General features: G+C 55.6%; 1 protein-coding gene across 1 annotated transcript; it reads right to left on the minus strand.

Annotated features, from left to right (window-relative positions):
• SCRT2 (scratch family transcriptional repressor 2) lies at positions 1 to 11621 on the minus strand. Its single transcript, XM_068524937.1, has 2 exons — positions 11489 to 11621; positions 1 to 791 (listed from the first exon to the last, which is right to left on the minus strand). The coding sequence occupies exons 1-2, from the start codon at positions 11619 to 11621 to the stop codon at positions 1 to 3; spliced, it is 924 nt and encodes a 307-aa protein (XP_068381038.1).
• Positions 11622 to 13410: the final 1789 nt, after the last annotated feature.

Genomic DNA, 13410 nt, shown 5'->3' on the forward strand with positions numbered 1-13410 from the left:
TCAGCTGGCGAGGCCGGCGGGGGGCGGCGGGGGCGGCTCGGCCCCCTTGACGCAGGCGGCCTCGCAGTGCTTGTGGAGGTAGGACTTGAGCGCGAAGGTCTTGTCGCACTGGCGGCAGCGGTAGTGCTTGAAGGCCGAGTGCGTCTGCATGTGCGCGCGCAGGTTGGAGCGGTCGGCGAAGGCCTTGCCGCAGTGCGCGCAGCCGAACGGCTTCTCGCCCGTGTGCGAGCGCATGTGGCCCTGCAGCAGCCAGGGCCGCGAGAAGGCCTTGCCGCACACGCCGCACTTGTGGCGCAGGTTGTGCGTGAGCACGTGCATGGCCAGCGCAGGCATGGACACGTACGCCTTGCCGCACGTCGGGCACTTGCGCGCCAGCTGGCTGTCCAGGCTGCGGTGTGTCTGCTTGTGGCGGCTCAGGTTCGACGACGTAGCGTACGTCTTGCCGCACTCGGCGCACGCGTGCCGGTGCCCACCGCCCGCCGGCGCCCCCGCGCGTCCCGCGCGTACCCCGGCGCTTCCGGCGTCCCCCGCGCCCCCGGCATCCCCACCGCCCCCGCCGCGCCGCCGCCGCGAGCGCCCGTCCGAGATGAAGAAGGCGTCCATGGAGTAGCTGTCGGTCACGGCCGCCTCCCCGCGGAAGTAGCGCGCCGACAGGCTGGACTGCGGGCTCTCGGGGTCGCTGTACTCCTCCGGCGCCGCCGGCGGGTACGCGGGCTCGGCCGGCGCCAGGTCCAGGCCCGGCTTCTGGTCCGCATCGTAGCTGCTGGGGGGCAGGCAGTGCGGGGCGTAACCTGGAGGGGGCGAGACGGGAGCGGGGAAGGTGAGGCGCCCGGGAGGCGTCCCCGTGGCCGCTGTAGGGAAGTGACGGCTGCTTGTACAATAGCAGTCGCTGTCGTGCACCTGTGCTCTGGGGGTCAGGCTGGCCGAGTTCGGATCCTTCCTCCGTGGGCCGCAATAAAAATCACCCCACCCCACCCTTGTGGAGCGCGGTGAGGTCAAGTTCTACTGGCTTTGTGTTGACTGTCAAGTGCTCACGGCCACGCAAGGAAGGTATTATTATTGCACCCACTTTACAGATAGAGAAACTGAGGCGTATAGTCTAAGCCCACAGCTAGTAATTGATGAAGCCAGGATCCAAACCTTGGCAGCCTGACGCTAAAGTCCAGGCTTTCTTTATTCCAGCAGCATTCTGCCAGTTCCAGTCCTAGGACTTACCTGAATCTCAGTTTCCTCATCTGCAAAATGGAGCTTATGATCGGACACTCCTTCCCAGGGTCTTTGGAAGGACTGAGTAAAGTGATGAGAAGAACGATGCATTAAGCACTTCTTGTGCGCCAAGCTCTGCCGCCATGCTTTACACATGTTAACTCATTTAATCATCACAGACCCTATGAAGTAGATCCTGTTATAATCCCCATTTTACATATAAGGAAATTGAGAGAGAGAGAGAACACACAGTAATTGCTATATAAATGTTAGCTATTATAATTATGCTTTTTACTTGCTTGAAAAAGCGACTTCACTGAAGATTATTTAATTGTCTGCTTCCCCCACCAGGCTGTGAGCTTCCCGGGTGGGATCTGTGTGCCTGGCTCAAAGGAGGTGTGCAAGGAATATATGTTGTATGAAAGAATCACAGTCCTGTTAGACCCACCTCCCAGGGTTGCTGGGGGATTTAAAAGAGGTCACATATGTGGCATGTAATAGATGCTCCAAGAAGGGAACTTCCTTGTACTTGCTCCCAAGCCTGTTTTGCTCCCTGATCCACTAGAAGCCTTCTGGAGTCCCCCTGTGAGATTCATTTCCCGCCCCCCCCCCCACGCCCCTCGCTCCTCTCTAGAGTTGGGCCAGAAATCCTTTCCATTTTGGGATCCAGTGACTGGTGGGTGAGGGGGCCAGGGCTCTCCCAGGGCACTCGACAGGGGCTTTCCAAGGGCAGGGGCCATCCTGATTTGTCTCTGCCTCCCTGGGCCTTGTGTGGTCCCAGCACCCTCCTTGAAGGGCCTGGGGCCTGGGCTCCCAGGAGAGTTTCTGTTGTAAGCAGGGAACTGGATTCAGAGCTTTCGTCCCCTTAAACAGCCTGCCTGATTCAGCCTTCGTGCTTTTGCCTCTCATATGGCATTTTGGGATGATCACAGGGTTAAGTCTGTGTGCAGACCGTCCCCCAACCTGGAAAGCAATGGTGTACCCTTTCTTTCCCTCTGTCTCTTCAGCTGCCCACACAGGGCCCTCTGAACACAGAAATGATTGGGGATTGCGGGGGTGGAGGACTCAGTAGGGAGGGGCACTGTAGTCAGATGCAGAGAGGGCACTGGTGGTGGCAGTTTTATAATGGGGGGTGCTCAGCCTCTCAGCACCCCATCTTCCCCTCCTGTCTGCCTTTGGTCTGGAGGTACCCCTACCTCCCACTCCAGGAATCAGGCCTGGTACTAAAGCCCCAAAATGTTCAGGGAGTATTGTTTCAGACTGAGTTAAATACCTGTTGGGCATGCCCAGACTCCCTCTTTCTCCTTCTGTATTTCTTCCCGGTGTAATTACTGATGATAATGATAATACTAGCTGATATTTACTGAGCACTTACTAAGTGCCAGGCTCTGTGCTAAGTGCTTCACTCCCATCACCTCGTTGAATCATCACAAAAATACCTGTTACAGGTAAGGAAACAGGTTCAGAGTGGTAGTGGTACTTGTTCCACCACTACCACTTACTCAAGTGGTAGTGGTGGAACAAGAGTTGGAACCCACTGCACTGCTCCCCTTGTTTTCCACATGCTGGGAGGTCCCTGAGGAAGGGGCCATGGCTGGGTTGTTCACCTCCTATCCCCAGTGCCCCAGCTAGTGGACACTTGATAAGTATTTGTGAAATGGGTGGTGAATGGGAGAAAAAGATTTGCCAGGCCAGCCTCAATCCCCGGCCCAGCAGGGTCTGCCACAGACCATTCTGTCTACTTGGTCTTGGGACGACTTGATTCCCGACACTGACTGTAGCTGGGTGACCTGGAGCAAGTCGTGCCTCTTTCTGCATCTCTGCTCCTTTCTCTGGGTATGGGGATAGTGTAGAATGCATGTGGAGGGGGTCACTGATCAGGTGGCCAGTGCCTTGCATGTGCTGTTATTAAGGAAGGATGGCATATTGGTTAAGAGCACAATTTTGGCACCAGACTACCTGGATTGAGTTCCACTTTTACTATTCCCAGCTGTGTGATCTTGGACAAACTGACCTCTCTGTGCCTCTGTTTCCCCAGCTGTGAAATGGAAAATAAAAGCACCTAACTCACACAGTTTGCAGTACAGAGTCCGTGAATAAGCAAACAATAAGTGAAAAGTGAACAAATAGTAACCAACACTCCTGGAGCACTTATATGTCGGATACTATTTAAAGGCTCTACACATGAATGCATCCCACCCTCATGACTCTGAGGTTGGTACCATCTTACAGATGAGGAAACTGAGGCATAAGGTAGTTAGGTAACATGCCCAAGGTTGCACAGCTAGTAACTTAGAGACAGGATTCCAACCCAGCGCCTGGCACATGTTGGCTGTTATTATGAATAATAATAACAATCTCCCCAGATGGGTTTCTGTGCTGCAATTTTCTCGGCATCTGCACAGACACATTTTGCAGCTCCAACCTGGGCCACTGTTTCCTCACCCAAGATGTGTAATTTCTGGCTCATGGTCTGGTGAGAAAAATTCTGGTGACCCACGTTGGTAGGAGCTCAATGGACCGGGCAGTCCTCGCTGCAGCAGGGCCCTCTTTCCGTGGTGCCCTCTGGTGGTGGCCTGCAGTACTGCAGCACCTTTCTCTTGTCGCTTGGGGTCTCTATATATTGTAGAAATAGGGGCGCCTCAAACAGAGGCTCCTCCTCAGCTTAGGGACAGATGTTGAATTGCCTTCCAGACAGGAACTGTGGGGCCAGACATGATGGCCAGCAGCTGCGGAGTTTGGTATGGGTTGTGGGGTGGGAGTGGAGGGTTGTATGAGAATTTATGTGGTCATGTTGGCAGAGGTGGTTCTAACTTACTTTGTGACCTTGGTCAGGTTGCTTAACCTTTCTGGACTCTGCCTCTACCAGAAGAAGGTTGACTGGAATGCTCTAAAAACACTCTTTGCATCGTGGCTGAATAGACCCCTCAATGATGCCCATTGTCCTGTCCCCCATCCCCCAACCCCCATCAACTCCACCTCATTCTCAGATCCACAGACCTCTCCCTACCTATGTGACCTTGGGCAAGTTATTTAACCTTTTTCTGCCACATCTGTATAAAGGAACTCATAATAGGATTGAATGAATTAATGGTGTAAAATACTTAGTACAATGCCTGGCACACAGTAGCCTCTCAAGCTGTTATTTTATTGTCATTATTATTGTCCCTACATCTCCTAGTGATATCCTTCTAAACTGCTAGAGAGTGAAGGGGACACACATGGGTATCTTAGGCTGCTGTGTGACCTTGGGCAAACCACCTCACCTCTCTGGACCTCAACCCTGGAGAATCCTTTAGGACACTATAGGCAATGCTCTTCTGACTCTGTGCATGGAACTCAGACAAGTTTTGGGTGCCTTCCTCTGCCTTACAGGTGACTGTAGAAGGCTGAGCTGCCTGTCCCCCAGCCAACGGGGTGAGAGAGGCCTCTCTTGTTTGGGTCCAGATAGAGGCAGGGAGGGCCAGGGACTCAGAAGAGACTTGGTTCTCATCCTGGCTCTTTTACTCATACTCCAGCTGTGTGACCATGGGCAAGTCACAAAGCCTCTCTGGGCTCCAGTGCCCCATTTGAGGGATAGGGAACAGAGCCACTCCTGCGATGTGGGACTATAGGGAAGGCTCAGAAACACTTCGGAGATGTAGAGATGTCATGTACATGTCACCTGAGAATGACTTTTGGTCTTCCCTGCTTAAGAGTCTTGATATTTTAGACTGAAGGTCCAGAATACATTTTAAAAAAATTCTGCAAGGGAAAAAAAATTCTGCAAGGGAATTTTATGAGAAATCAGGTGCTGGGTGCTTTGCAGACATTGTCTCTTCCAATTGTCTGATCCCTTGGGATGAGGGTGGGGGCATCTCTGAGAAGTACTTCTGCTCCTACTGCTTCCAGCTACCCCTGTGCCAGGCACTGCACCAAGCCCAGAGGCCCAGAGAGGGGAGAGGAGTTGCCAAGGTCACTGGAGGAGGAGTAAGGCTCAAAACCCTCCAGAGTCTGTTTTTTTCCAAAACCCCTGAGCAGGCATGGAGACCTGCTAGGGGAGGGAAGATTTTCAGTTGGTGGGAGGAAAGGGTGGTGGGTTTCTTCAAATACTACCACCCAGCTGGCCTGTGTCTGATGGGATGATGGGGAATTGGGGGTGGGGAGAAGCTATTCTTCTAGAAAATGCACCAGCCCTTTGTAAATTTTTGTAAATGATCAATAAAAGTAATGACTAACACTTATTGAGCACTTACTGTGTACAAGGCACCCTGCTTGGTGCTTTATGAGCATTAGCTTGTGTCTAAGGGAATGTGGTGGTCACTTGCTCCGGTGCCCTAGTTCTACAGAAGCTGAAGCCCAGAGAGGGGCCTTGACCAGATCATAAAGCAAGTTCACAACAGAGCTAGGCTGACCTCCTGACTCCCAGGCCAGTGTTCTTTTTCCCAGTCTCTCTCAGATTCCCAGTGTTGCAAACTTCCTTCAGGGAATTTCCAGCCCAAATCCCACTTCCCTGTCTCAAGATGAGCAGAAGAAGAGAGGGGCCTAGTAATGGGCCAGCTTCCCAGGTGGCCCACTTTCCTGAGGAGGGCCAGGCCCTGCTAGGTGGGGGGGCTGGAGGGGCTGCTGCATGAGTATATTTAGAGCTGTGTCTTGCTGTGCCAGGGCCTCGGGCCTCGAGAATCAGCTCCAGCCAGCTGAGCAGAAAGCCAGGTCTGTCAGCAGCAAAGCAGGATAAAAATAGTTTCTCCTGTCTGCTCACAGAGCTGGGCAAAGGGGCTGGTACCTCCCCCTCCCCTTATTATAGCATCTTTGTTAGCGGTTCCCTGGGCACTGGACCAGAAATGACACCCACCTCCTCCAAGGGCCTGGCAGCTGGTGCACCTGCCCACTGGGGAGGGGGGTGTCCCTGAGTCCAGATGAGTGGTGGGCAGAGTGAGGTCTGGCCCAACATAACCAGGGCTGTAGGGTGCGGGGCTCGTGCCCACTGACTCAGACCCAGGGAGTGTTGAGAGGATTCCAGGGCCCCTCCCCACCATCCCTCCCTCCTGAAATCCCCCATATTCTGGTTTTTCCTGACTGTGACCCAATTCCCGTGGCCCACAGGGAGGTCCACAGCTCTGTAGGAATCGATAGGAAAGGTTTTTCAAGGGGTTGTGGGGATAGGCATGGCGGCTGAGGGTCTGGAGTTGCCCAGCACTGGTTGGTGGAGCGGCCTCCTGCTCCCTCCAGGGTGTCCCTGGGGCCCTTTCTGGGCCTCCTCGAGACTGGCTGTCCTGCATAATGCACGTTGTCTCTCCAGGCCCCCTGCTTTTCTGCCCTACCCTCTCTGTGCCCCAGAAGGTGCCCATGCCAACTTCCCTTCCTAGCCAAAGGCTGGCAGCGGACGCTCCATCCCAGGGGAGACCACAGCTGGAAGGAGGCCAAGAGTTCTGGGGGGCTCATCTCTCTCAGCAGCGTCTCGCATGCCCCCCAGAGGGCCTCCAGGCTGTGGGGATCCCTGGAACATGTAGATGAAGCACCCACCAGGGAGGGGTGATGCGGTCTGCCATTTATGCCCTTGTCATCTCGGGCAAGTAATGTCTCTGGCCTCAGGTTTGCCTCTGGCAGTTGAAGCTAACCTTCCTCAGCACTCTGCTCTTACTGCCATTTGCCCACTGTGTGTGTGTGTGTGTGTGTGTGTGTGTGTGTGTGTGTCTGTGTGTGTGTGTGAGATGGGGATGTATAAATTGCTGTGCTGCCGTAGGGACTTGATGTACTCTCCCATCCTCTCTCAGAAGCCACAAACTGAGAGTGTCGGAATAGTGGACACTCAGTCTGGGCCCCTCATGTACCCCTTGTGACCCCAGGCTTTAAGGGGGACCAGGGGCCCCAGATTCAGTATCCCACATGGACCCAGTTGTTCCACATTCCCAGTGACTAATTCTTAGGAAAATCAGATTTTTGGGTCCCTAGAAGGTCAGAGCTGAAAGAGATCAAGTTTGACTGCTTTTTTTCGTAAGAGAGAAACTGAGGCTCGGGTAAGGGAAGATTAGTTCAGAGCCACAGAGAAAGCTGATGGTGGCTCTAAGACTTGAACCAGCCAGCCTTGAGAATAGACCTGGACATGACCTTGGACTAGAAATTGGATCTGGATCCTGATCCTGGAGCCTGAACATTGACCCGGACATGGATTGAAACTTGAACTTGGACATGGATTTGTTCTGAATTTTGGAGTGGACCTGTAACCTGGGACATTGACCTTGGACCTAGACTTCAGACCTTGTCCTAGACTTAAGGTTGGACATGGACATTGGACCTGGACATTGGACTGGACGCTGGACATGGACTTTGAACCTGGACCTCTGACATGTCTCTGATCTTGACCTTGGACCTGGACCAAGACCAAGATGCCTGGGGCAGAACACTCATATGGGCCTGCTGTGTGTCCTTGGGCACCTCCTCAGCCATCTCTGGGCTCCCTCTGCCAAGGGATTGGGGCTAGCCTTTTGCATCCCTGCTCCCCAGATGGGCTTTCTGAAGTGTGGGGTAGATGTGTGGCAATTGGGGACTTTCAGCCAGGTTCCCAGGCCTGGCCTGGAGCGACTCCCCAGCGCCATCAGAGGGGTTAAGCAGAAGCGGGTGCTGGTATAATGTGGTCAACTAGATAAGCCTATGGGCAGAAGTAGGAGCGCTTCCTCAGCTGCTGGGGAGGCTTAATGTAGCTGCAGAGGGCAGACAAGTGTGTTATTGGATTGGCATTGATCCCTCATCTGCCTGGGTCAGATGCACTCTGAAGGAGTATGGGGGCAGGATGGGGTGGGGGTGCAGAGGAAGGAGGACCTGGCATCCAGCTGGACTTCAGAGTTAGGGTGTGAGGAGAGGTAGATGCGCCAGGGGCAGTGAAGATGTCCACCGGTCCATGGAGACCACTGCTATGCAGATGGATGGGCAGCGGCCTACCCTGAGATGGCTGAATCCCTAGCATTCCCCAGGATGGGGGCCTAGGCCTGTGAAGGGGTGGGCTTGGTAGAGTTGCAGGGCGAGGTTCTGAGGGGGTTAGGAGGATGTGAGTTGGCAACTCACCGAGAGACTGAATCTGTGCTCAGAATCACCCAGGGGAGAGGAGGGGAAGGGAAGGCTCCATGGAGGCAGAAAGCAGTGGAGGAGCAAAAGGAGCAGGAGGGAGAGAAAAGAGGCATCGCATTGGAGAGGATGGTGAAATTAGAGCTGCTCTCCCTTCTTTGGGGAGCTCTGCAGAGAGACCTGGAACTTTCCCCATTTGTGGGGCTTCTCCTTCCCTGTTTAGGGGTTCTGTGCATTCAGGGGGAGCCTGGAGCCCAGATGCACCTGCCACACCCTCTGGCCAGCCCATGGAGGCTGAGAAGGAAGGGAGTAAGAAAGCAAAGAAGAGCGTTGCTGGGGTGTGTGTGTGTGTGGGTGGAGGAGGAGGAGGAGTCCTCCAGGAATTCTCCAGCACTCCCAGCCTTTCCCTGAGCTGGGGGTACACTCTTTAATTTGGGGTCCTGCATCTTCATCAGTTAGGAGCCTGTGGTTCCCCTGACCTCCACATTCATAGGCTCCTTCCCCAGATTCCCCTCCCACCAGTCTCATCCAGACCCTGCAGCAGTTGCTGCAGGAATGGCTTGTAAGAGGATCTTTCTAATAACTGGAACTATCTCCAGCCCCAGGCCCTCCCCCTTCCCTCCCTCCTTTCTCCTCCCCCCTCCTTCTCTCCCTCACTCTCCTCACCTCCCCCCCTCCTCTCTTTCTCCTTGTTTACCCAGCACACTTACACACGCTGAGAGAGAAAAACGTCAGCTCAGCAATTTTTCACACTTCCCTCAAATGCTCAGCAAGGTTATTTCCGGCAGAACGGAGACAACGGACCACTAGGAGCCGGCAGGCTCTCTGAGGACCTCCAGCACCCCTACCCACCCATGGAGTGAGGGAGCCTTCACTTCCCAATCTGGCCACACCCCAGGGGTGGAAGAGGCCCCCGATAACGGAACAAGGCAGACCCTGTGTTTCCTGGCCATACCAGAGCTTGAAGGGTCACACCCTGGTCTCCGACACTAACCATTTACTGCATACACTGCCAGGGCACCCAGGTCAGGGTGCCTGTCCTCAGCATGGGACAGCCTGCAGAGACTGAAGCCAACAAAAACGCCTGGCCTCAGAAACTCTGCCACCCTCAGCCAGACATCAGATGGTAAATGGAGTGCTACAGAAACCCTGACAATGGCCCCCTGCATTCTTTTAGACCCTCATCTAGTCATCTCCACTGCCTCGCAACCCAAACTTGACCTTCACAGAAGCTGAGCTTGTCAAAGTTGGAAGGATACTTAGATCATGCCATCCAAACTCTTTCACTGCTGAGGAGGCGGAGGACCAGAGAAGGGAAGGCACTTGCCCAAGGTCACAGAGCAAGTCAGAGATCTAAAGCCCAGGGCCTCCCAGAGTTCCAGACCAGATATCAGACTATCAGGGCAGCCTCAGGATTCCCCAGAGGGAGCTGGTCTGGAGCCCTTTGGGGAAAGGGCCAAGGACAGGGATGGTTCTAGGGTATCAAAGCTGGTAGAACATCCCTGCTGATGGCTTTGCCCTTACCCTGCTTCCCACCATTCACTCGGGGGCTCCTTTCAAAGCTTTTTTGGACTGAATTCAAGGCAAGGCGTTCCTGCCTCCCTCCTGAGGAACAGTCTGCAGTTTTGGCTGTGCATGAGAAATTCTCTAGGCTTCTCTAGGTTTTCTCAGCTGGCCTGGGACAGGACCAAGGGGGACTCAGCGGGCAGAACCCCAGGGCTTTGTGTCAGTTCCCCAAGGGATCCACATCCCAGGCTTGCAGGCATTTCCATTTCTACCCAGGTCCCCAGCCCTGGCATGGCCCCAGGTCCACCCTCTGTCCTGCCAGCACTCAGATAAGCCCAGCCATATCCCTGGGCTTCAGTCCTCAACCCCAAGAGGTCCTGGGGTCAAGAAAAGAGGACAGTAGAATATGAGACATGTGGGCAAAGAAAAAGGGAGGTTGATTCTCTTGGGGATCTGGGGGAGGCCAGGAGATGAGGGGCTGTAGCTGTATCCCTGATCACTCCCTAATTTCTTTGACCTTGATGAGGTCACAGAGACTTTTACCCAGCGCCCTCTTGCTACCTGGCTTGGCAGAGTGATGGAATGTGGGTGAAGTGCTTGGAAATCCCTGAGGCAGAAGCTCCCACCCTCCTGCCTTTGCCATCTCAGCTTCCCCCCTCTTCTTCAGTCCTTTCTTCTCTCCTTTTTCTCTCCTCTCCTCTCCCCTTCTCTCTCTCTCTCTCTCTCTCACACATACCCCAAAGCTGATGCCACATGTGATGTCAGATTTCTTACAGCCAAAGGGATGCCCCTGCTCCAGACACCTGTCCTGGTGGGGACCATCAGAGGAGAACCCCTTTGTGATCCCCTTCATGGGGGATGGGGTCCACAGAAGCAGTCTCTGATTTTTCTCCACACCCTCCAGAGATCACCCCCTTCTGGGCCTGAATGACCTCTCTTGTCCCCCAAACCCTTGTCCCTACAGGCACTTGCTCTGAAAAGAAATAGAGTGTTTTTGGGGGTAGGGGACTGACGAAAAACAGCAGGGCTAGCTCTGGAGGGGAGTGAGAAACTGGAGGGGGAGGGAGTGCAGCCCAGGAAACCAGGAGCCACTTTGGGGGAACCCCTCCTAGAAATTCCCTCTTCCTCTCAGTCCCCAGGACAGGCCCAGCCTTTGGCAGGCATGCGGCTGAGGGTAACAAAAGAGTTGCTGAGAGAGGGGGCCGAGAACACTTGTCTGGCATTGCCAGGGGGAGTAGGCTTGAAGGGAAAGAGGGTGCCCCCAGCTACCCCCAGGGAACCAACCCTATTTCCCCAGGGATTGGTAGTCCAGGCCGGTTTACCTTCCCCATCAAGGGAGCACTCTCGGGTAACCAGACTCCTTCCCTCAACCACGGAGAGGGGACCCTCAGATTGCCTTATGCATTAGCCCCCCAGCACTAGCCCTTCCTGGGCACCTCTCTCTCTCCATTCTCTCACCACCCCTCACTCTGGCACCAATCTAGGGCCACAACTTTCAAAGTCCGGGCTGGCGCTCGATGGCGGGATGGGCCGACCCTGCGACTTTCCCTTTGTACGGACCTGGCCCTTGCCCCGCCCGCCCAGCCCTTGGGAAGCCCGGGAGGCGCACACGGCCAGGGTCATCTTCTCCCGGGGTTCCCTACCGCGCGCACCCCTCCTCGTGGCCCGAGTTGGGGAGGGCCCGAACTCCCCTGCCCTCTTCTCCCCCACCCCCCCGCCGGGTCCCACTCACCGTTGTCTTCGGGCGGCCCCCGGGCGCCAGGCAGCACGTAGGCGGTCTCCAAGGGGTGATAGGTGGGGGCCGGCACCCCGCTGCACTGGAAGCCGTCCCCTTTGATCTTCTTTACCAGGAAGGAGCGGGGCATGGTGCGACTGGCAGGGGGCTCGGCGGGGGCACTAGCGAGGGGCCCCGGTGGGGGGAGGCGGCCAGCCGGGCGCGATTGGCTGGCTGTGCGGGGTTTCAGCACTGGACAGCTCCCAGCGGGCGGGCGGGCGGGCGGCCGAGCGCAGCCGGCACCGGTGGCGGCGGCCCCGGCTCTGGCTCTGGCTCCCGCTCGGGCTTGGCGGCGGCGGCGCGCAGACAGGCGATCGCTGGAGCTGTGCTCAGCACTCCGGCTGCCGGCTTTATATGGGACGCAGGCTGGAGGAGATCAGGTGGTCCCCTAGCAATGGAACTGTTCAGCGCTCTAATCCATCAAATGTCCCCCAGGACAATCGCTCCGCACACGTTCCCCTGAACCGGCGGCGGTGGGGGCAGGCCAGGCTCAGGGAGCAGCGGGCAGGCAGGAGGGGAGAAAGTGAGGGTGAGAAAGGCGCAGAGATATAGAGAGACGGAGAAAGGGGGGGAGGGAGACAAGGGGGAGAGAGAGAGAAGAGATACATAGAGAAAGACAGAGACATACAGAGAAAGAGAGACACACACACTGAAAGAGGTAGAAATAGCAGAGAGACCAAGATAAGGACAAAAAGACACAAGAGAGAAACAGAGAGAGAGAGAAGAAAGGCAGAGATGGAGAGAAGTAGCAACACACACACCCACGGGAGAAAAAGAGAGCTCCAGATACACAAAAACAAAGCACCCCAGGGATGCAAAGAAAGGGAAAGAAAAGTGCAAGACAGAGAAAGAGAGGGGAGAGGAGGTAGAGTGGTCTGAGCAGGCGGGGTTCAGGCACATGGGGACAGGGAAGGGAATGCAAAGAAAAGACTGTGAGCTCGCCAGCGGCGATCCTCCTGCCTCCAGCCCTCTCCCTGTCCCCCAGTTTTGAAGGGGCTAGTTTGGACACACAGCTGTTAACTAGGGGAAGTCATCCCCCCACCCCAGCTTGGCCTCCCACTGAAGCCCCCTGTTGGGTTTGGGGTTTAACTTTCTTCTTCCAGAACTGATGGGGGGAGCAAGTCCCCGATGCCGATGCCCAGCCCCGCTCAGCCAGTCCTGTTCCGGTGCCTAGCTCAGGCGCGCGCTGCAAGAGGAAGTGAAAATCGTCCAGTAATTAATTTCCCTGCTGCCGGGGTGGGGGGGTGGTGGTGGTGGTGGTTTTGACACATCCGAGGCTGTGTCTTTCCCTGAAGCGGGGAGCAGACAATAGAGACACGTGGACTGGGAAGGGAGAGGGGGGAAGGGAGGGGGAGTGGGGCTCCCGCTGGAACTCTTCGCAGGTCAGCTCCTTTGTCTCCAGGAGGATCTGAGCAGACCCCCCCACCCCCACCCCAATCCAGTCAAAACCTAGGGGAGCTCCCATATCTGGGCAGGACCAAGGAGCAGTAGAATGCAACCCCCTGACCAGAGAGGCTGCTTGGCAAAGTGCCATGGTGGTGGGCCGGCTTCAGCAAGTATGGGATGTCCAGAGCACAAGAGTCCCGGAATCAGACTCTAGGAATGCCAAGATCTCATTGGTTAACAGCATTCTGCTTATGGGATGCCAGGCTGATGCAGTGGGTATGTGCTTTTGGGACTGGGTCATCCAATACCAGTTGGGAGACTAAGACCCATGGAGGCTAAGAAAGGCCATGGAGGTGCCCAAGGTCCCATAGTGAGTCAGCAAAAATTTCCAGAGACCCCCCCCGCACCCCCCCCGCCCCCGCCGGCTTTTGGGCCCTCACACAGTCTTTCAGGTGTCGCTTAGAAACCTCGGAATGAAATTTGGGCCCCTGATC

Source organism: Eschrichtius robustus, chromosome 16, assembly GCF_028021215.1.
Source record: "Eschrichtius robustus isolate mEscRob2 chromosome 16, mEscRob2.pri, whole genome shotgun sequence".
In the NCBI taxonomy this organism is placed as follows: Eukaryota; Metazoa; Chordata; class Mammalia; order Artiodactyla; family Eschrichtiidae; genus Eschrichtius; species Eschrichtius robustus.

Coding starts and splice junctions, on each gene's coding strand:
- SCRT2 (XM_068524937.1), bottom strand. CDS start 11,621: ATGCCCCGCTCCTTCCTGGTAAAGAAGATCAAAGGGGACGGCTTCCAG. Junction 792..11,488: donor GGGGCCGCCCGAAGACAACG/GTGAGTGGGACC, acceptor CGCCCCCTCCAG/GTTACGCCCCGCACTGCCTG.